This window comes from Phyllostomus hastatus, unplaced genomic scaffold (assembly GCF_019186645.2).
Source record: "Phyllostomus hastatus isolate PE091 unplaced genomic scaffold, TTU_PhHast_1.1 phas_contig_1, whole genome shotgun sequence".
NCBI lineage: Eukaryota > Metazoa > Chordata > Mammalia > Chiroptera > Phyllostomidae > Phyllostomus > Phyllostomus hastatus.
In genome coordinates, this window is record NW_025333498.1 from 3,419,040 (window position 1) to 3,441,960 (window position 22,921).

At 40.6% G+C, this 22,921-nt stretch overlaps 1 protein-coding gene and 1 pseudogene across 1 annotated transcript; both read left to right on the top strand.

The window, feature by feature from the left end:
- The first annotated feature begins 1,212 nt into the window (after positions 1 to 1,212).
- LOC123814048 lies at positions 1,213 to 2,025 on the top strand (annotated as a pseudogene).
- A 3,675-nt stretch (positions 2,026 to 5,700) lies between these two features.
- On the top strand, positions 5,701 to 18,781 carry CAVIN2 (caveolae associated protein 2). Its single transcript, XM_045828801.1, has 2 exons — positions 5,701 to 6,492; positions 16,366 to 18,781. The coding sequence occupies exons 1-2, from the start codon at positions 6,013 to 6,015 to the stop codon at positions 17,155 to 17,157; spliced, it is 1,272 nt and encodes a 423-aa protein (XP_045684757.1). The 5' UTR covers positions 5,701 to 6,012; the 3' UTR covers positions 17,158 to 18,781.
- Positions 18,782 to 22,921: the final 4,140 nt, after the last annotated feature.

Here is a 22,921-nt window from a genome sequence, read left to right on the forward strand (position 1 = left end):
AAAGATATATGGAGTAGACAGCTTATTCTTTTCTGCTTGAAGAAGAGTTTTTTTTTTCTGTGAGCTGATCATCCAGGCTTTCTATCACTGCCACAGTAATAAGACCTACAGTGTCAGGATTGCCATACAGGTTTAAGTGGGAAAAATAAAAGGAAGCCATTGAGCTGCCTCTGGCTTATAAGTTATACTAAAGGGTTAGCCAAGCCTTGGAGCATGCTAATGATCCAGAATGGGAAAACACATAAAGATTGAGCCAGATGTTCTAGCAGCAAAAAAGTAGGCATTTTCCTGAAGTGACCTCTGTGTTTGTATAACTTAAGAGACCTGAGTTAACAGTAGGTGGCTAGTGATTAGACAGAGGATTCAGACTCCTAGCCATATCCTTGTGACTAAAGCCCTCTCGTTACCCCAATCCAGCACCACATCTGAATACCTATACCCAGTATTTGTCAACATGCCTAGTTCCAGTAAAGTAGGAACCTTTAAAGGTTAAATATATGTCACTCATCTTTGCATCCCCAGTGCTTAGCACTTATTTGCCATTCAAGAAATATTACCAGCTGAGAAACCCCTTGCTGCATTTTACTGCTGTACTAATACTTCTTAACGCATCACTTTCATGTCAAAAACCTCTAGGAACCTCCTAACTGTTATTGTATCAAGTCTAAATTCCACAATCTCATCTCTAAGGATGATCATAATATATGATAAGTATATTTAATATTTCAAAAAAATGTATTTTAAAAATTGCCGATTTTCATTCATTTCTCTCAGACAGAAATAGAACTTAATTTATGTCAACTAAATGGCAAGTGTTCCTGCTAAGAGTCACCTCAGGTTCTAACCCATTGGCAATGCTCTCTTTTATTGCCTTTGTGTTCCCCTTGTATAAACTCTTGATGCCCTTAAGTTTGTGTCATAGTATATTCCTCAGTTACAGGCCATCTTATACAGGACAGGATCCCATTCTATAGTTCCTCATAGTTCCCATGGTTGTAGAGTTGTGCAACAGAGCAAATTACATGACACCATGACTCTTCACTAATGAATTGATCACTTATAATTTCTAAAGGATAGACTTCAAATCCATAAAAATGATTACTCTGACAAGAGGTGAGAAGGAATAGAGAGAAAATGGTGAGGCTCTCTGCTCCTCTGTTCCACAGACAGCCATGTCTTCCTGTGCAGTACCAGCCGCAAGCCTGAGATGCAATGGTGAAGGTTGGAGTGAACAGATTTGTCTGTATTAGGTGCCTGGTCACCAGGGCTGCAAACCCTGGCAAAGTGGATATTGTCTCCATCAATGACCTCTTCATTAACCTCAACTACATGGCCTACATGTTCCAGTGTGATTCTACTCATGGCAAGTTGAAAGGTACAGTCAAGGCTGAGAACAGGAAGCATGTCATCAATGGAAAGTCCCTCTCCATCTTTCAGGAGTGAGTCCCCACCGACATCAAATGGGCTGATGCTGGTGCTGATATGTTGTGGACTCCATTGGTGTTGTCTTCACTACCTTGGAGAAGGCTGGGGTTCATGTGAAGGGTGGAACCAAGGGGGTCAGCTTCTCTTCTCCTTCTGTGGATGCCCCCATGTCCGTGATGTGTGTGAACCATGACAAGTATGATAAGTCTCTGAAGATTGTCAGCAATGTCTCCTTCACCACCAACTGTACAGGGTCATCTGTGACAACTTTGGTATCCTGGAGGGACTCATGACCACAGTCCATGCCATCACTGCTACCCAGAAGACCAAGGGTGTCTCCCTGGGAAGCTGTGGCATGATGGCTGAGGGGCTGCCCAGAATACCATCCCTGCTTCTTTTGGTGCCACCAAGGGTATGGGAGAAGTCATCCCTGAGTTGAATGGGACGCTCACTGGCATGACCTTCCGTGTCCCTACCCCTAATGTGTCAGTTGTGGATCTGACCTGCCTTCTGGTCAAAGCTGCCAAGTACAATGGCACCAAGAAGGTAGTGAAGCAGGAATCCGGGGGGCCCTCTCAAAGGCATCCTGGGCTACACTGAGGACTAGGTTGCCTCCTGCAACTTTAACAATGACACTCCTTCATCTTCCATGCTGGGGCTGGCATTGCCCTCAATAACCACTCTGTCAAGTTTACTTCCTGGTATGACAATGAATTTGGCCATAGCCACAGGGTGGTGGAACTTATGGTCCACATGGCCTCCAAGGAGTAAGAGCCCCCTGGACCACCAGCCCTAGGGAGAAGAGAGGCCCTCAGCTGCTGACGAACCCTTGCCAGAAATCAGCCCCCAACACACTGAGCATCTCCTGATCTCCATAGTTTCTATCCCAGAACCTCTGAAGAAGGGGAGGGGCTTATGGAACCCTACCTTGTCATGCACCATCAATAAAGTTCATTGTACCCAGCTGAGGGGGAGAGGGAGAGGGAGAGGAAGAGGGAGAGAGAAGAAGGAAAGAAGGAAGGAAGGAAGGAAGGAAGGAAGGAAGGGAGGAAGGGAGGAAGGGAGGAAGGAAGGAAATGGTGATTGAAAGAGACTTCAGCTTTATCTGTAATAGTGTTTTGAAAGAAAAATGTATTAATGTTGAGGTACATGATTTTCAAAGATAGCTATGACAATCTCCCACATGCTGCTTACTCTTTATCATGGGACTTGTCTGCTCCTCTCATAAGAAGCTGGGGGTCTATTTCCTTTCCCCTTGAATCTGAGCTTGGCCTGTGACCTGCTTGGAACAACTGAATGTGTTGGAGATGACAAGAGGAGAGTTCCAACCTTACAAAATCCTGCAGCTTTTGCTTTCACTGCCTGGTCTCCCTGAGGCATAATGTAAAGAAATTTGGCTTCTCTGCTAAAGAGATCAGAAGGAGAGTCCCTGGAGGCTGAAAGACCAAGAAGCAACAAATCCCACATTCTAGTAGTACCAGCTAAAGAGCCAGTCATGTGTTTAAGACAATCTTGGATTCCATTACAGGTGAGTGAGCATGCCTGGCAGAGATGACCCATGCCAGGTGAGCCCTGCCTAGCCAATCACACAAGCATCAATAAATAAAATTCACGATTGTTGTTGGTTTCAACCTTGGAATTTCAGGTTGGTTTGTTACACAGCAATAGATAACTGTTTATGAGATGCAGGGCTCTCATAACTTATGTTACTCAAATTAATTTTTAAAAATAAATAAACCCACTTGCAAATCTTTCTTCCTGTTTAACAATTAGCCTGTCTCTTTTTCCCACCTCAACCCTATGTCTTTAAGGTCTCTATGCATCTAAAGGGCTATACAATATCCAAGGATGCAATGCAAAAATCAGTGCAAATCAATGCAAAATCAGGGCAAAGTGATTATAATGTAAAACTGCAAATCTTTCAAAATACGTAAGAAATCATATCACCTTCATCAAGTTGATGAAGTTAATGTTAGAAAAGCCCTTGAATCACGGGCAACTCCTCTGACAAATGAGAATCTGCAGCTGGAATAGTTAACATTTCAAGAAGAAAAAATCCACCCAGATGATGGCACAGTAACTGCTTCAAAAGGGAATGATTTGAATGTCAAAATTTAAGAGAGGCTCTTGGGAAACTGATGAAGCCTTCAAATATTTTTGCAATAATGACCCTTTTTATGATTTGCCCACAGAAGTCAAATGTAAAAGGATATTGTATCACGATACCATGTAATTTTGTTAGAAAATTATGCTTCTCAGTCAGCACTTGATTCATCCTCTGTTCTAATATTTAACATATCATTGACCACCTAGAATTTGCTAAATGTAAGGTAAATGAATTTTAATAATTTTCTTACATTTTTAATAATAAATTTCCAACCAGATCTTTTCACTTCTTTTGTTCCTACTTTTAAAATTTTAAAAATTCACTTTAAGTGGGTTTTGGGAGGTACCAAATACCTGAGAAAATCATTGGTGGCCACTGTAAATATCTTTAATTCATCTGCCTAACTAGCAGGTATACTCACTGAGGGCAGGGGCAGAGTCTTAGATCATGCCATATTAGTGTCTTCTGAACAGTTCATCGTAGAACTGAGTGAATAGTGGAAACTCACAAATTCAATCAATGTGACAACAAATGACCCACAGATTGATTGGCCTCCGTGTAGATTTTGCCACTGAAGAATGGCACTTTTCCATTATCAACCCCTGATCCAATATGAGCTGGCATTTGTGCTTCTCAAAATTGTTCATAGAAGGCCTCTTACAAACTTCCTGCTGAAAGCACTTTCGAAGGCTGAATACATTTAAAACCAATTCAAGCATGTAAAGTCGTTTTAGGAAATAAGCCCCACATCCCAAGGGCTCGGCTTAGGAGGGCCACATTTGAGAACAGGTGTGCCACTTCACTGAACAGGAATTTGGAAATGTCAAACATTAGAAGCACTTCAGAAACTCCAACTCAACCTTCCTGACAGTCACACTTCTGGGCACGTGTCAATAAATGCCTTGCAGAGATGGGCATTTGAGAAGATCTCTCAGCAGGGATTAAAAATTAGTTAAAACAAATAAGCATGGTAAGTGCCTAAAAAGACCAGACTTTATTTACTGAGGGAGAAGGGGTTTTCTCTTTCAATTTTATTTCTTAAAAGAAACTATATATTTGTATAGGTACAGGAGTCATTGGTTTATTAAATTCTATGTGTTCACACATTTGAGATGTTATACATTGCACACTCATCCTTTTATTCGTTAAGCATCCAGCGTGGTATTCAGATATCATGGCCTGTAATGGGGGACATGCGTTCTAGTTGTAATGTGCATTTATTTTTCCAGAGTTGCCCTTTTAAATACTATTCTTCAACTTTTATTTTTTCTTTTTTAATCATTTTTATTAATGTTCCAATACAGTTGTCTCCATTTTCCCACCACCACTTTCCCCCACCCCACCTACCTCCACCTCCCACCCCCAATCCTACTCCCCTTTGGCTTTGTCCATGGGTCCTTCATACGTGCTCATTGACAACCCTTTCCCTTCTTTCCCCCGTTATTTCCTTCCCACCTCTCCTCTTGTTCTTATTTCCATGTCTCTGGTTATATTTTGCTTGCTTATTTGTTTTGTTGATTAGGTTCTACTTATAGGGGAAATCATATGGTATTTGTCTTTCACCCCCTGGCTTACTTCACTTAGCATAATGCTCTCCAGTTCCATCTGTACTGTCACGAAGGGTAGGAGCTCCTTCTAAGAAAGTATATATATGTATATATTATTTTAAGTTGTCATTTAAAAATTTTCCATCTATTACAAGATAAGAATCCATAACAACATTACATGTTTTAACATCCCTGAAGTTCAGTCTCTTTTGGCTAATCTTGCATCTCCAATTGCAAGGGAAATTGGGGTTGTTTTCTTTGTCATTATCGGGCTTACTTCCATTCCTTCAGAAATTAAAAACTAACTGCAGGCTTGTCGACAGGCACCCTTTAAACTTGGCCCCTTCCAGTAGGACACCAGGCCGTTCTGCAGCTCATCAGTCAGTTCTAGGGCAAATGCAAACAATACTTTCCATTAGAGTAACTTGTATTCAGGAAAGAGGAGGGGGGAACAGGCGTTCTGTTGCATCTGTAGCATAGCAGCCAGAAAAGTTTACAAGCTTTAGCCAATTGGAGGCCGTGGAGCTGGGCCAAGTTAGCATGTTTTTCTCCGCCCCTAGATGAAATCATGATTGAAATATGGCATTGAACTTATTTTAAAAAGGGAAGAGGAATAGGAAAGAAAAGCTAAACCTGCAGGAAAGTGCCCTGTGGCCTGTGCCGGGGAGAACGCGTTTAGGAAGTGTGTGCATACTTCTGAACCCTGAGTGGTTCTCAGTTCTGTAACCTTCGCCTCCCACTGGGTGGAGTAGGGCTTTAAAAGCAGCTGGAATGCAGTTCCCCTGATCAGAGTAGCCAGTTGTTGCCTGTCTGAACCCCTGCCAGTCCTGGAGAGCTGTGCTCTGAGCTCAAACCAGCCCGCCTTGCTCTGCACCCCTCAACACCGTCCTTCTCACTGGAACAAGAAGAGCACAGAGTCCCACCTGTCAAGCCATGGAGGAGGACGCTGCCCAAGCTGAAAAGTTCCAGCACCCGGGTTCTGACCTGCGGCAGAAGCCGGCCAGCCCCAGCCCGGTACCCTCCTCCACGCCCAGCCCCAGCCTGAACCTGGGGAGCACGGACGAGGCCATCCGAGACAACTCGCAGGTGAACGCGGTCACAGTGCTCACGCTCCTAGACAAGCTGGTGAAGATGATGGATGCCGTGCAGGAGAACCAGCACAAAATGGAGCAGCGACAGATCAGCCTGGAGGGCTCCGTGAAGGGCATCCAGAATGATCTCACCAAGCTCTCCAAGTACCAGGCCTCCACCAGTAACACCGTGAGCAAGCTGCTGGACAAGTCCCGCAAAGTCAGCGCCCACACAAGGGCGGTGAAGGAGCGCTTGGAGAGGCAGTGCGCACAGGTGAAGCGGTTGGAGAACAACCACGCCCAGCTCCTCAGACGCAACCATTTCAAAGTGCTCATCTTCCAGGTCAGTGCCCCCTGCTCCTCCTCCCGCCCAACTGGGGCTCCTCAACATTCATGATCTCAGTGGGCCTGGCTCTCACAACCGTTTGTACATCTGTCCTGCCTGTCGGGGATCAAACACACAGACATTGTCCCTCTCTGCTTTCAGCAGGCGAATGTGAAATCTGCACACGAGTGAGAATTTCCCAGCTCACTGTACCCTAAACTCAAAGTCCATGTCCTAGAGGTTAGTGGGCTCGATTCATTTGTCAGGGAGCACCTGGATGTATTCCATCCGGGTGAGGAAGGTGAGCAGGTGCACAGCACCCTAGTCAAATTCATTTGTCTCTGTGCTTTATGAATTTGGGGCTCTGACTGCAGCTGTTAGCTGGACAGGGCAAATTAATTCAGTGGTTGTTTATTAACTCTTTGTGCAAATGAGGTCATCATGTCAGGGTTTCATTTGTTTCTTTTCTTGTTTTTTAAATCAAAACGTTTAACTCATAGCCATTTTAAGTATCCCTTTGTCCAAAGATTACCAATGTTTTGGGGATGAACCAAGTATTGAAGACCGATTCCATTAGAACTGAACTAGCCTCTTCTTTTTAAGACTTTTGGCCAAAGCAATATTGTTGAGGTCTTTTCTAGCAGATGATGCATTAAAAAGATCAAGCATAACTCTTTACAAACACACTACAGATGCTTCTCATTGCTCAGAGAGACCACAACTGCAAATGAAAACAAGTAAAATAAAAGCAGTGTTATCAGTTATACTTACAAAGGCTGGTCTTGAATATTTTCTGCTTCAAATGGTTGCCTTCGAATAAAAAGGCCACTTAATTTTTTTAATGCATCAATGATGCAATTAACATACCAAGAGGCTATCTGGGGACAGGGAGATTGCGTGGGGCTGTTGTTCCCCCGAGGGTGGGCATTTGTAAATCCAAGGGCAGCCCTGCCTAATGCTGGAAGCCCTTCCGCCCAGTGGAACCCCGCCAGCACAGAGCCCAGGAAGCAATTGCCATCCGTCCCTGCCCCAGGGCTGTCTTGTTGTGACCATGTGAATAGGAGAGGATTTCAGAGCCATGGAGGGGAGAGGCTGTAACCTACTGTTTGATTGTGAAAGGCACACAAGAAGAGCCTTCATCTCCCAAGAGGGATTTAGAAATTGGGATTTAAACCAAGGGAGCCTTCTTTCTCTAAATGAATCTGCTCTGTCAAGTTAGAACCTAAGCCTCCTTCCCCCTTAAAAGGAAAGACTCATCTGGCTGCTTTTTTGTCCTCCCCAAATTGCACTTGACTGTTGTAAAGCTTCAGGCAGCTGATGTCCTCCTATACCTTACAGGCTTTTTGAAGCCCGGAAGTTTTTTAGCATTTAATGCAAATGGAATAGCTTTTCATGTACCAGATAAACTGAAGAGATAGGGTAACTGTGCTTTTCTTAAGCCATAAAATATTAGCCTAAAAGATATTAGAAATCTTAGCTCTCAAGGCATTTCTAAATTAAATACTGATCTCCAAACAAAACTAACCATGTACAGACCTGTTTAAAGCTGTCATCAAAGGAAATTTCCCTTCTTCTGTTATGAATCAAAGAGATTATCTCCGTCCTGGTCCTCAGTTAAGGAGGGGAAAAAAAACAAATATCTATCAAGTATAGGAAAATTGCAATTTGTCTGGATCAGCTTTTGTTTTGATTTGCCATGGATGTTCTGTAGATGTTGGGAGGATGGAGGGAGAAGATATGCGACTAAAAATTCAAGAGAATTATAAATCTGACGTTTAAATAAAGAATTGCTGGGGCATTTAAAGACACACGCTGCTGCTGCAGCCCTGCCTGGTCTCCTGTTCCATCACATTGGATTGATGGGTATGAAATTGCAGCCGGAAATGGAAGAAATTCTCCCGATAGTGAGTAAAAGGTGAAACAGGGGTGCTCTGGACCAAGGAGGAGGGGAAGCTAAGAGACTCCAAGGCCATGTGATTAGGCTCCATTCTGGGTCTCTTCGTAGGCAGCACCCAGGAACATTTGTTTTTAAAAAGAGCACTTTAGGAGGCAAGGAACTGAATCCTTCTTAATCTGTGTAAGATCCTTCATCAGCCTAAAGGGTATTAGAAATCTGAACTCTCACAGCATTCCATGATGATTATTTTGAAGAAACAAATGCAAATGCAGTTCCTCGGTGGAACAGTTGCTCTTTCTCTTGATCTTTCTTAAAGCAAGGGTTTCCAGGGTAGTAATTACACCAGTAGATAAAATAATAACTTGTGTTAGAGCATGGTTTAGTATAGGAGTTGAGAAGGTACATTTTGTCATCAGACACTGATTCAAACCCTAGTTTCATCACTTGCCAGCAGCAAGCAAATCTTATAGCCTCTCCAAGCTTCTGTTTCCTCATATGTACACTGAGAAAATTAAAAAGAGCAAAAAAACTTTAAAGCTTTTAATAAGCCCTGCTTACTCTACTAAATATCTTTTCTGTGCATTACTTCATTTTCCTCCAATTTACAGATGAGGATGTTGAGATGTTTATAGCTTGTCTAAAGTTATTTAGTAAGCAAGCAATGAAGCTGTGGTTTCAACTCACAATTAATCGATTCCAAAGTGTGTGTTCTTAAACATTAATGCTTCCTCCCTCATATCTCTCTCCTAGGGTGAGGAACACTGCATTTTGCCATGTATAATATGCACCCACGTTTTATGCACATTGTGCACAATATTATTATACCCGTTATTCTACCCATGGTATGTAATTACTATACCCATGTATAATGTGCATCCTGATTTTCCCCTCAAAAATTTGGACAAAAAAGTGCTCATTATACATGGCAAAATATGGTAAATGAACTAACATATTTAAAATGGTTAGTGATTGGCATAGTGTAAGAATTCAAGGAACAGAAAGAAGCTCTTCCTGGGTAGATTTGAAATGCACTTGCATGAAGAGGAGGCTACACTTCTGCTTAGTTAGATATATGCCTCGTGAGTAAAAACTCACCCCACCTTACCCAGGATCTTGAAACAACTATGCTTATGATTTTTCATTTAGGGCTTATTAAACTTACACTCACACACTCCTACTCCCTGCCATACATTGTATGACTCCTACCATGATGAAATCAGAATTATGCAACCACCAATCCATGAAAGCAGAGGACACCACCTAAAGAGGCTTCCTGAAATAGACCCTTTTGGTGGCGGCACAGTCTTTCCAGTGCCACAGAGGGTTCGTGTTTCCTGGATCTTCAGAGGATGAGGAGGGCAGATAATGTATCAGATACCAGTGTACATCTTTAAGTTATTGTTGTCACTCCCAGTCCCCTTGAACATTATGCTAGTCTTTCCCATCCTAATCCATTGGTTTTCCGGTCTAGGACCAAAAAATTACAGTGAAAATAAAAGAAGTGAGTGAGGAAAGAAAATCTGTCACCCGACTTGAACGTATTTAGTACTGTAGTGTTTAGAAGACTACCTTTCTACTTTCTCAGGTCCAGTTATATCCTCCCAAATCTACAGGTGCTGGATGGTTGGTTGGTTGGTTGGTTGAATCTAGACACTTACATATTTGCATTTTCTAAATTCTGAACTTTGTTCTTAATTCATCCTGTTTACATAGTGTCATTTATTTATTTAAATCTGCTGAATTTACATTGTTGTAGCTGTTAAGCCTCTCATGCCTTAGCAATTACTTCAAATTATAACCAGCAGTATCTAAAACTGGGAAAAAATCATTTCCCTTTAAGCAATAAACTAAATTGTCAAATCCTTATTAAACTTAGGAGCTTTCCTTTCTACATTTTTTTATAATAGCTTAAGATCAATATTCAAATTCAAAATACTGTGACAGGAACTCAGTATAAATGAAATAAGATTCAGAGGGGTTGCTGATCCAAAAGCAAATGCTAAAGAATAATAAGGCTAATTCTTTGCCCATAAGTATGACTATCTTTTTACTAAAACTAGAATTTGTATGGAAAGTCAGTGAATTTACAGTTAACAGGAAATTTTCTCTGTTGACTGAAGAGACTGGAATTTCATAGGTAACTGACCCTGCCTGAGGGTGTGATGCCCACTTCTATCCTCTTAAGGTTCTAGTAATGATTATTTGAAAAAGCAGCTTGAGAATGATTTCAAACCCAGAAAAGAAAATGAGAACACTCGTAGGCAGCTTACACTTTCATCCACATAAAATTGTGAAATTGGGTGAAAAGAGTAGAGGTTAGATATTTGCTGTGGATACATTCGTGGAGAATCAAGCCTTTAAATGTGTTCAAATATTCATCTTTTGGGTTCCTTCTATGAGATCAGAATTTTAGAAAGGTGCTAAAAGGGTAACACCTTCAGATTATTTTTTAAAATTGATTTTTTAAAGACTATACTTTGTCCAATGCCACTGCTCTGAAAACTGCTAAATTAATTCAGACTTAGAAGAAATGAGGACATAGATAATTAAAAAAAAACACCTTTATATGACAGTTCACAATGTTTATATCACATTGATTAATGTTCCCATAATGGGTTATTGGTTTCAATATGCTGTGTATGCAGTGCCCTTTAGCTTATGAGATAAACAAAATACTAGTCCTTGTTGTTATTATTTACACTTATTGAATGTCAGCGTTCCCTAGGGCACTTTAAGTGAATAACTGATTATTGTTGGTGTTTCTTCAAAAGAATCATTACTTCCCTCTCACATATTAAAAAACTAAATTCTCAGCTGCAGCCCTTCTAAGCAAATGTTACCCCTTCTGTTTTGTAATCTATTATTTGTTTGAATTGAATGAAAAAATGTTCTCAAATGCAGCTCAGGATTCATAGTTTTGATTCTCACATAAAACAAAATGTGTTTGGTATTAGTATACTATGGGATTGCTTCTGTAATTTGTTAACTAGTTTTCATGATATTTAGGTTAATATCACAGAATCGAATATTTAGAGCTGAAAAGCACTTTAATAATCATATAGTTTAACCTCATTTTTATATCAAAGAAGAAAAGGTCCTAAAAAACAAAGTGACTAGCAAGGTTTCATTTTATTAACAATAGAAATTATGGAGTTGAATTTTGAAATGAATAAAAACAAACACTATAATCCCACTAGGGCAAAGTTCATGTTTACTTGCTTTTCTACCTCAGCTTTTAAATAATTCAGTGTGATTTTGTTTAGTGGGGTGTGTTTTTTGTTTTTTTTTTTTTGGTGTGTAACAAAGAACACCTAACCAGTGTGGTCTTAAAAAAGAATTGAACCCTTGATAACACTGAAAAATAATGAAACTTTTAAATCCTCCAGAATGTGAAAGACTGCTCAGGGATTATAACTAATGCATTTTATTCTTATGACTTGCTGATTCCACCGACAGCTGCCTTAGGGGTGCAGTTCTAATCAATGGCTTTATCCACTTGGCAATCTATACCTCAGGAACACAAATCGGAGAAAGCCATCAATGTGTAAAAGAGACCCATAAATCAGAATGTCAGGTGGGCATAGTTCCATTTTAATAACTAGTATTTAGAGATTATTGGATAAAACATTTCATGAACACAAATTTATGGTCCTCATTCCCCTCCAAGAGGCCACCACATCCCTGTGGGAATATGACAGCCTTTGCTATTTTCTTCAAACAACAGGGATGATAAGTTAGTGATAGGAGAACAAACTGCTGGCTTGTCTCTCCTTATTCAAGCCTTGAATGAGTTACTGTGGGCTAGCCATAGAGTGTCCTTCTTTTCTAAAGAGCACGTATCTGTATATATGTGTAAACATCTGCTTCTAGGAGCTCCAACCCAAAAAGTGTCCAGCATGGTGGCAAGTTTCTCGGTGTTTATATCTATATATATGATACAACTGGAATTATTAGTTCATTGGCATTAATATAAACAGCAAACAAGCCGAAGTGCAAAGAAAATACCACTTCTCAAGAGTTCTTTCTATTCCTTTTCTCTTACAAGTGTGTCATTCATATGTGTTTGAAGAGTTCTGTTTAATTCTCCCTTCCTTTGAAAAATTCCTAAGGGTCCTTGTGAAAGGTCAGAACCAGAAGCAGCTGCATCAGTGGTGCCTGGGTATCTTTTTGAAAATAAATCTGTAGGGCAAATAGTCAGCTGCTGCTGGGGGCTTCTACTGGGTAAAACTACCCAAGAAAGCAGTGCAACCCACAAGGGATTCTTAAAGCCATGTTAAGGAGTCACCACCCCTAGTAGATATATGAGCAGCATAAGTAAGCAGTGACAGAATTGAAGATGTGTATTTTACCCTTCCCCCTGAACAAGCCAACAATCTTGGAATCTTCAGAGAGAGCAGATCAGAAACATCATGACAGGAGGCAGAAGTGTAGCCTCACCTGTAGGTAGGTGAAATATCAAGTGTGTCTTTGAGGTGTGTGTGTCCTGAGCAAAATGTGTGTGCAGGTAAGACTGGGCACCTGGGGGACTGTGCAATTACAGAGGATCTAGTTGAAGTTCCAGTTGAATTTCCAACATCATAACAGTTACTTCATAGTTGAATACCATGCATACATTTTACTAAAGAGATTTTGAAGAATGTCAGTATTTTTCTGCTTCTACACAAACATTATGGAGAGATAAGGTCTACATGAGCTTGGACATTGCAGATTCCTGTGTTAGAAGGAAAGGGCTCACCTTCAGAGTGGATGCTACAGAAGGCACAAAATAAACACTATCCAGTAGACAGAACACACAATGCTGCTTGAGTAATTAAAATGACAGCAGATGTATAGCAGTTAGCCAAGAAGACATATCTCACTTGTTTCCAGTTGCATAAAGACACATCCAAATCGTTCTGGATTATATCTGTTCCTGCTGCGTTTATTTTCATAGTTGGCATCAAAGAGCACTTGTATAAATTTCCCTGGCATTGTATGAAAGAGTTCAATTGGGTTTCCCACAATCCCTTAACTGCCCTCATATACGCAGTGTGTGTCTACCACAGATCACTACTGAATCACGCAATCCCGAACTGTCCTCGGACTGTCCTCAAAGGACTCATAATAAGAGAGATAAGAGTCTAAGACTCAACGGTGACTATGCTTTTTTAGTAATAAAATTTACATTTAAGGAAAAAATGTAAACTTAATTAGTTTAATTACTTTAGAAGTACAGTGAATATGTCTACTTTTTGTTGAGACTGAAGAAAGTTATCAGAATAATGCTTTGATTACCCGGAGAGATTATACTATGCAGATATACATCTTCTCTTGTAACCAAGACTAATTTTTTTACAGTTTTCCACCTGAATTTCTGCCTTCTTCATTGAGGGCTTTTTTTAAAGATTTTATTTATTTATTTTTGGAGAGGAGAAGGGATGTAGAGAAACATCAATGTGTGGTTGCCTCTCACACGCCCTCATCTAAGGACTTGACCTGCAACCCAAGCATGTGCCCTGACTGGGAATTGAACCAGTGACTCTTTGGTTCGCAGGCTGGCACTCAATCCACTGAGCCACAACAGCCAGGGCCATTGATGACTTTTAAAAACATTTCACTGAGCTCTTGGTTTCTTTCTGTCCTGTAAGCAACTTCTGTCAAACCATCTCAACCCTCTCGTCAAACCTGAGAAGTAATTTTTCTTCTAGATTATCAAATCCCTAGCTATTTCTGCAGCCTGCCCTTCTTATGGTCACTCTCATCCTCTGAGAATAAAATCCTTCTTTAAAATGGAAACCATGACACTCCTTATGCCTTAGTTTCTCCTCATTTCCCAGGTGACAGCAACAGTCAGCAAACTTCCTTCTAGACACAGATCCAGGCCCACTCTTTTGCAGTCTTTAAGCCTAACCAATGGGGGTCAGTCTCCACTCCAAGCTACCCTCAGGGCTGTCTTAGAAAGCCGCCTTACCCAACATACTCATTCCACAAATCGCAATGGAGCTACCAGGAACTATTCTAGTCACTGGGTCGAAACAATGAACAAGAGACAAAAATTTCACCTTCATGAGGAGTAAATGCCGATGAAACAGAGATGAGTCGAGATTTGAAACATGGGAAAGTTGCTCTCTGTAATAAAAGTCCATGTCACCAATGACTTGTGGGAATCCCATCCCCCTTTTAATTTTTAGCACTGTCTTGTATACAGTGTTCCTGATAATTGTTGGCATTCACAATGGGAAGGTGTGGAGAGAGCTTTTGGAAAATATAATCTGTGATTTCTTCAATCTCCCAAGGACTCTATCTAACCAGGTGTTCCACTTTTTACCTCTACCCAAGACTTGATCCTTTGTTTCTAACCAGTTTGTGGAAGGGCTCTGGTATGAGTGCCTATGTTCATGTAAGGGGGAGACACAGGGCTGTATCTTTTCTGAGATTATCATACTTACATCATTCTGTGGTAACTAGGAGAGGGATTTTTAAGTTTCTCTATATCAAAACTTTGTTCATTTAGTCTTTGTAGCAAGAAGTTAAAAAAATGCAGGCTCACTCTCAGAGCATGTTTTCCATTATAACCCCAATTTTTCTATCAATCAAAATTGCAAAATGAGAAGGGAAGTTCTTACTGTTAATATGAACTTTGCACGAAACTTAGATCGCAGATGGACTTTTAAATTCACTAAATCTAGTTATTTTTCAAACTGAAAGTTTACTGGACAGTCCACAATATAATCAGGTAACATCACAGCTTTGGTGGAAGCCAGGGTGGTATGGGCTGCGGAGCCTGGCCGGTCTTGGCCTTCCTGCAGAACTCCTAGTGTCCGTGGAAGTGCAGTTTGAAAGCTGCTAATCTAGATCACATCCTCTTGTTCATGTCTGGAGGAAACAGACCCAAGGAGATTAAGTTATTAAAGTCACACTGCCATTCAGCAGTGCAGCAAGGACTGGGACTCGGGCTTCCTGTCGCAGGTTCTTTCTACAGTGCCATTTCTTTCGATGACAATGTGAAAGTATCTTGCTGGCTGGCTCTCGCTTTCCCACATTCAAAGAAAAATATAAAAACCAAAGGGATTTTTCTGCTGCATGATCCAAGTCTGTCTAAATTCAAATCTCCCCACTTAGCAACACTGGAGAACCATTTCCCTCGCACTCAGACATAGCAAGGGGCAGATCTTTGCCTATGTGCCTACAAGCTGGAGAAAGAGGTGTGCTGGAATAGTGGAGGGGGGGGGCGGAATATTGGGTTTCTCTCCTCACTCTTAAGTATAGGTATAGACTGAATTAGTCTTGCCCCAGGAAGCCCCATTTAACAAGAGGCTTAATAAGCTGCACTTGGCCTCATAATTCTCCTTTGCTACTCTAAAAATGGCACAGTATACCACCTCCCCTTATTAATGCCCGCAAAGGATATACTAAACCACAGGGCTTTGTGACTGGGTCCCCAGTAAGGCTGGCCCTTGCTTCTCTTACTCTAAAATTATGTCATCAGAAATATTAGTGTGCACTTTTGCACAGATACCAAGGCTGACCATATCTTTACTTCTGCCTTCTGGTTGGGGAGGAAAACTGATCAAGGGTTACACAATATCTGACACTTGAGGACTTCCTGGTTTTCTCCCTGGCCTCCATCTTTTATCTTCCAACTTGACCTCCAGGCTCTTTTTCAGTGGGATATTGGCTGGAACAGAGCTGGGTAGGAGAGAAGGTTCACAGTAACTTACTTTAGCTCCTTTATCTAGGCAGCTTCCTGGTCCATCCAAGCCACAGCCCACTTCCCCCTCTGCCTGTCACTGATAGAGCCCTTGCCAGAAACCCTCATGAACTTCTCCATAGGGAGCCCTTGGCCTTATCTAGCCCAGGGGAAAGCCGTGACCAATTTAGAATTAACTCCTCATGTTCTCAAAAAGTGAAGCCACAGAATATTTGGTTTCTATCAAGCCCAAAACACATACAATAATTACAGCAGTTCAGGCATTTGTGAAGTGTGTTATTAACATGAAATCTCCCTTCTTCAGGAAGAAAACGAGATCCCTGCTAGTGTGTTCGTGAAAGAGCCCGTTTCCAGCCCTGAGGAAGGGAAGGAGGAACTTGCTGATGAAAACAAGTCTCTGGAGGAAACCTTGCACACGGTGGACCTCTCGTCGGATGATGAATTGCCCCACGATGGGGAGGCCCTGGAAGACAGTGCAGAGGAAAATATTGAAGAAAGTAGAGCAGAGAAAATAAAAAGATCCAGCCTCCGCAAAGTGGATAGCCTCAAGAAAGCCTTCTCTCGCCAGAACATCGAGAAAAAGATGAACCAGCTGGGGACAAAGATTGTATCTGTAGAGAGGAGAGAGAAGATTAAGAAATCTCTCATTTCCAATCACCAGAAAATATCCTCAGGGAAAAGCTCCCCCTTCAAGGTCTCTCCTCTCACTTTTGGTCGAAAGAAAGTCCGAGAGGGGGAAAGTGCTGCAGAAAATGAAATCAAGTCCGAAGACATGCCTAGCAATGATCAGATGCCAAATGACCACGAGGAGAGCTCATTCACAGAAGATCTTTCCCAAACGTCCCTCACCAATGTCCTGGTGGAAGGGAAGGGGGCTGAGGGGGATGCTGGGAGGGCAGCCTCGAGAGGGAGTAACTCTGGCATGGACAGCAACGTGGACTTGACTATTGTGGAAGACGAAGAAGAGCCAGTGGCCCTGGAACAGGCACAGCAGGTGCGCTATGTGGGAGGCTACGCGGTAACCTCCAAAGAGGGAGAGCAGTCAGATGAGGATCCAGTGCAGCCACCTGTGCTGCAGGTGGACCAGACAGCCTAAAAGGCACAGCCTGCTGTGCCCAGCCTGTGCCTGCAGTTAGATGGCAGACCAGAGCCTAGAGCAAACTCCTGCACATCTCCAGCACCACCCATCCCTACTGTGTTATTGTCCAGGCGGTGATCATTTACGACCTAGCAGCAGCAGCACACACGTGAGCAAGGTTTACTATAAGGCAACATGTCAAGGGCTCTACTTCTAATTTGCTCTAATTTGCTCTAAGTTCTGTTTCTGTAGAATTTTCCCAAGACTGTCCAGAAGAAGCAATGGAGCAGTTGAAAAACACTGATCAGTTTGGCTTAGTCTGAAAAACCAGAGGCCACTTAAGATACTAGCCAAAAAATAAGTATGATTTATTTTTTTGTCATTCCATAAGCTTGCTTAATAGTGTACCAATAATGTACTGAATTTCCACAGAACCCTGTGAACCTAGTTGTTATTTTTCAAGTGTGTGATATACAATATACATGTGTATTTAAGCTAATGGTGTAACTACTGCCAATTTTAAAAAGAAAACATTTTTTTAAATGGAGAAGAGAAAGTTCAGTTGACCATCTACCTAACAGAAAACACTGCTTTATTGAAAATAAAGTAAAAATTGAAAGATTATAACTTTTAGCTAATGAAGTAAGATATGTAGAAAGTAGGGACTAGTAGAAAAAGGAAACTAAGAAAGAGATCTGGGAAAATGAGAGAAACTGGAAACGAAGAATGCCATAGAAAATGAAGACAGAGAAAAACATATATGGGTAAACGTAGAATATTTACAATATTAGCATTTCACTCTTTATAAAAATACTAAAGAAGTTAATATGTCCTGGAATAATGTTATATTTTCACAATACTTTTATTTTCTAACATTTTCAAATAATATAAAAAAAACATTTTACTTTGTTAAAGCCTCATTTTTTCCTTAAAAAATAAAAAACATTACAAATATTTATCTAAGGAAGCTCAAAAGGATGTACAACATTGGAATGAATATAAATCTTTAAAATTAATCAACACACACTGCCATTTCTAGGAAGTTGGATCATAGTATTCGTTAATATAATATTTTTCAAATTTGAAATAACTTTCACACTCCAAATGTAGGAATGTTGGTTCAAAAGATATTAAAATCAAAAGTTTGGGAAGAGAATCCTTGTTTTTCCTTTTTTTTTATACATAATGATAATTTCACTCCAGGTCATATTTTATTTATATGTTAATTTCACATAATTTTAATGTTTCTTAAAACATGTTAGTATTTATGTATATGCACATATATTTAGACAGGGTAATTTTTACTTCCACATAACATTATACTAAAATATTGCTTTATTTTTAATTACAGAGTGCAAATGTTTTGAAAAATTATTAAACTATAGTTTAAAAACAGATAGCAGAGAGCAAATCCCTACCTTTAGTTTTTACCACTCACTATAAGTAACCTTATTAATATAGCTATTCCAAGTCAGTATTAGCAAGCTTCTCTGTCTTATGAAAGAGATGTTTAACAAATATATTAATGGCTTAACCTATACAGCTATGTCCTCATTTTTCAATAATGTATCCCAAATATTAGATTGTTGAACTAACAATGGCTGTGTTAAAAAAGGATTAAATAAACCAAAAATAAAAAGTATATAACAGTGTCAGTTGTTTGGCAGAACAATTTTAGGAGAAGCAGAAAGAATTGATTTGTAAACTCTCCTCCAAGTGCAGCTGTAATGTTGATTCTTTTGGTCTTGATTTCCCCTATTAACTCTGCTTTCTCTTTCCCCTGATCTCATTTAGAAATCTAAGTCTCATTCTTCAAGTTTAACTTTCTTGACATCTCCTTGCCAGCTCTCGAAAGCATCTGAATTTATTGCAGCTGCTTGATGAATTTGATGTTTCCTTCTGCATTTGTATGGGTTGGTACCAGATCTTGTAATAAATACCTCAGGTAGCCCAGCAAACATGAATGTATTGAACTGTACATTCAGTTGATCCACACAGATAAACCTTCGTCTTCTGCATTGTCATACATTTGGTAGATGACTGAATTTCAGTCATGGCCCTACGCATGCCTGTTTAACCTTTACAAAGTTGTCACTTCTTGCTGCAAAGGAGTTGGAGGATCCAGAGCTAATGTAATGTTTACATTGCCTTTTCAAAAATGCTTATGTTGTGTAGTGAAAAACTATACTCAGGCATCTTTTTATATGTTACTGACATGTATTTATTCTATGTTCCACATTTGAAGCATTAAAATCCTAAGCAATAAACAGAGAAATTAGGCCAGGTAATTGTTGGAAAACATATACCATTGGGATTACAGAGAGGAGCAGCCGTGCAAATGGAAGCCATTTATTCTGTGTTATTGTTGAATTATTTGCATTCTGGTGAGGCTGCAAAGTCCCCAAATTAGATATGTCTTCTCCCCACCCATCCAATAACCCATTTCTAATTTTATGTGCCTGGAGCTCAAGGACTGGATTAGTTTTCCCCCAAAGATTGGTTATACATTAATAAGTACTGAGATCCATATCTTAGAAATATAATTCAGGAGTAAGAAGCTTCTATTACATGGATCACAAATCTCACAGAAATATAGTAAAGATGTCACTTTTCTACAAGATTTTATTTTTAAAATATATAGACATAAATATTTCAACAGGAATATTTTCCTCTTTCCACTTAGGAATCTAGTATATAGCTGAATTTCCTTATATATGTGAAAATAAAACACCCACACTGAGGCCAGTTTTGCACAAAGTAAAGGTTTTTCACATTTATTGTGTGATGAAAGCCCAAAATGTTTTTGCTTTTGGCACTGCTCGACCAAAAGATCAAGGTCTGAATTTCATGCATTTCAGTCCACTATCAGGAAACTAGAAGCTCTTCTGACATGGCCAAGCTGCTGCTGGTGTTTGGAAAGGTTATATTGAAAGTCATTTCCTCCATTAAGACACTAATGCCCAAGCTCAGTTAATTCTTGCTCAAAAGTTTGTTTACTGCCCTACAGCCCAAGTCTAAGTGATTTTATATTGGAGATGGAGAGTATGAGGAATTGAGGTATAGGCAGCAATCATTATGAACAGTTCCATAGCAACCACCAGCCTTTTCCTAAACACCAAGGCTCAGACTCGGCAAAGCAAGTTTCAGATGAAATTGGCATTGTGACCTTTGTATTCTGCTTGATCTGGGTCTTAAGATAAAGACTTCTGTAGCCAGGACCTCATTCCTAAAGGCAACAGGCAGTAATTCCCTTATTAAAGACACATTCTTCTTATTTTTGTTTTAACCAGTGCATTGTCCTGAAGCATTTGAAATACTTAAATTATTTTTAACTCTCCAGTCAAACTTCCCAATGATGAAGCCACACCTTTGGCAAAAAAACCTTGATATTCATGGGTTTAGACATTCCACTGTAAAATCAAGCCAATAAATATTTATTGAGCAAAGCAACAACTTGTACCTCCCATTTGCTAAAATTCTTTGTGCCCAAAGCAGTGAGACACAAGCATGGGGGAGAGGAAACCAACATATTGGATAGCTTATGTTGTACCAGGCAGGGATCTCCAATGGTCAGGTACTGTGTACCTACCACAAGCTAGACGTAAGCACTGTCTGATTTAATTGAACAAATCCTATTAAGAAGGTGCTATTTTCACACCTGAGACCTTTGAAGTTAATTTACTCCAACTAATAAGATGGAGGAGGGAGGAAACTCCAAAGTTCTTAACCATTCTAAGTTCTCACTCATCACGTTATAACTTAACTATTTTTCCTTTGAAGGTCACAGAGTTAAAAGGCTTGTCCAACTGCTGAGGATCAGAGTCAATGCTCAACCCATCTGAAACCCATGCTCTTGCCAGAACAGACTCCTAATTGTATCACCCAATTGTGCTTAGTGATGAATCACTGTATAAGCTCCTAGATGGTATAGTATTAATTTCATTTGATTGCCCCTTGTACAGCAAGTATCACATATAGCTACACTACACAAACAATTTTCATGATTGCCATAACAATGCTAAGAAAAAGCAGCTCATGGTTTTTGGGGAGTCACAGAGAGACTATTTTATTCAGGTTTGCTGAGGCCATGGAGGGACTCCAAAGCTCCTTGACATTGTCCACTGTCAGTAACTGCAGGTTTCACTTTGAAGCATGGTTTAATAAGGTCAGGTTGTCAACAGAGATAGATGCTGAGATGGTCTAATTCAAAGATGGCACAAGGAGCCTGCCTCAAATTCTCTAAGTTAAAGGAGTCATATCCCTGCATCATGCCAGAAAAATCACTATATCCTTCCTAGACACATCCTCTCATAGGCTGAAAAAAAATGAACAAATGGCAACTCAGCATGGGGGTGGGGGGACAAGGAGAGTATTGAGGTTCAGCAAGTAAGGTGAACCTTGAGGATAGGGAGACCTAGCCTCTGATTATAATGTTTACAAAATTGTCCAACTATCTTCTCAAGGGAAACAAGAGCCGAGTCAACCAAATGCTGGAGTCTCCATTTCTGTGGTCAAGCAACCAAAGAAAACCCTCTAGGCCAGCCTCTTTCATCAAGACGTACACTGCAAGCAGACTTCTTCCAAAGCTTTGGCAGTGGTCATAACTCAAATGCCTACAGGAGCTCACAATGAGGAAAATGTCTCGAGGAGGTGGCAGCAATTTTGCCAGAGCTATTGCATGTGGACCACATCCTCTCCGATGGTTCAAGCTTCTAATTCCTCCACCCAGAGGTGGTACGTTTTTTAATTTCCAGAAACAGGTGGTACATTCTAGGAGCCATCCTGGATTGGGGTAACCTGCCAGCCATTACCCAACTCCAGTTGCCAGGTCAAAAATCAGGCCCAGTGTGGCCAAAACTTCAACTTTCTTTTAAGAAGGGCCAAAATCGAGATTTCTTTTTACATGAAATCCTCCTCGCCTTTAATTTTTGGCAACTAGTTCAAATCACTTTAAGTATCATGCAAACCAATCGTAACCGTCTGCTCTCGGGATGTAGCCCTGACACAGACCACCGTTTCTGACTCCCGGTCTGTAAATGTGAAGGCTCTCGGTTCTCCTTCTCCACCCTGAGGCACAGATACAAGCCTCAAAGCTAGTAACAAGATTGGATTTGCCTTGAGAAAAAGCACAGTAACCTTCTTAGGGGAACATAAAATGGGAAAGGACTGCAGCCAGAATGTACAAGAAATTTTTTCTCACTGCTTACTGAATTTGTGGAAAGATCAGTGTTAATGCTGCATAGTTAATGCCCTGAGTGAACAGTCACAGATCACACTGAAAGGTGGCTAAGGTTCTCTAGTGAGAAAGCACCACTTGCTGTTATTAGCGTTGTTAACTACCTGTGGGTTACCTGCAGAACCTTTGGATGTCAAAGAGATTGGTATTTTTGGTAAATTGAGCACCGGATGTAACTGTTCTGTTTCTATATTCCAGCTGAAAAATATCTACTCCTGTCAATAAACGAGAGGTCCTACAGATGACAAAAAAGCAAGTCTGAATTGTGCTCTGCCATATATCATAGCAAAATTGCCAGCCAACACTCCATTCTTCAACTCTTTATTGTTCGTAATGAGGTACTAAAGGGAAAAAACACAGTTCAATTTTGGGGGATGCTAAATTGAGCCTTCAGAGCTCAGAGTCTGGGGGGAAAACTGTTACAGATTTAGCACAAGAGGCAAGATGTCCTTTGTTAAGGAGAAACATGTTTGCCACCACTTAAAGCTCCACAGAAGCACAGAGGTTAACTGTGTTCTCCAAAGGCCACTGTTAATTGTCCCCAGA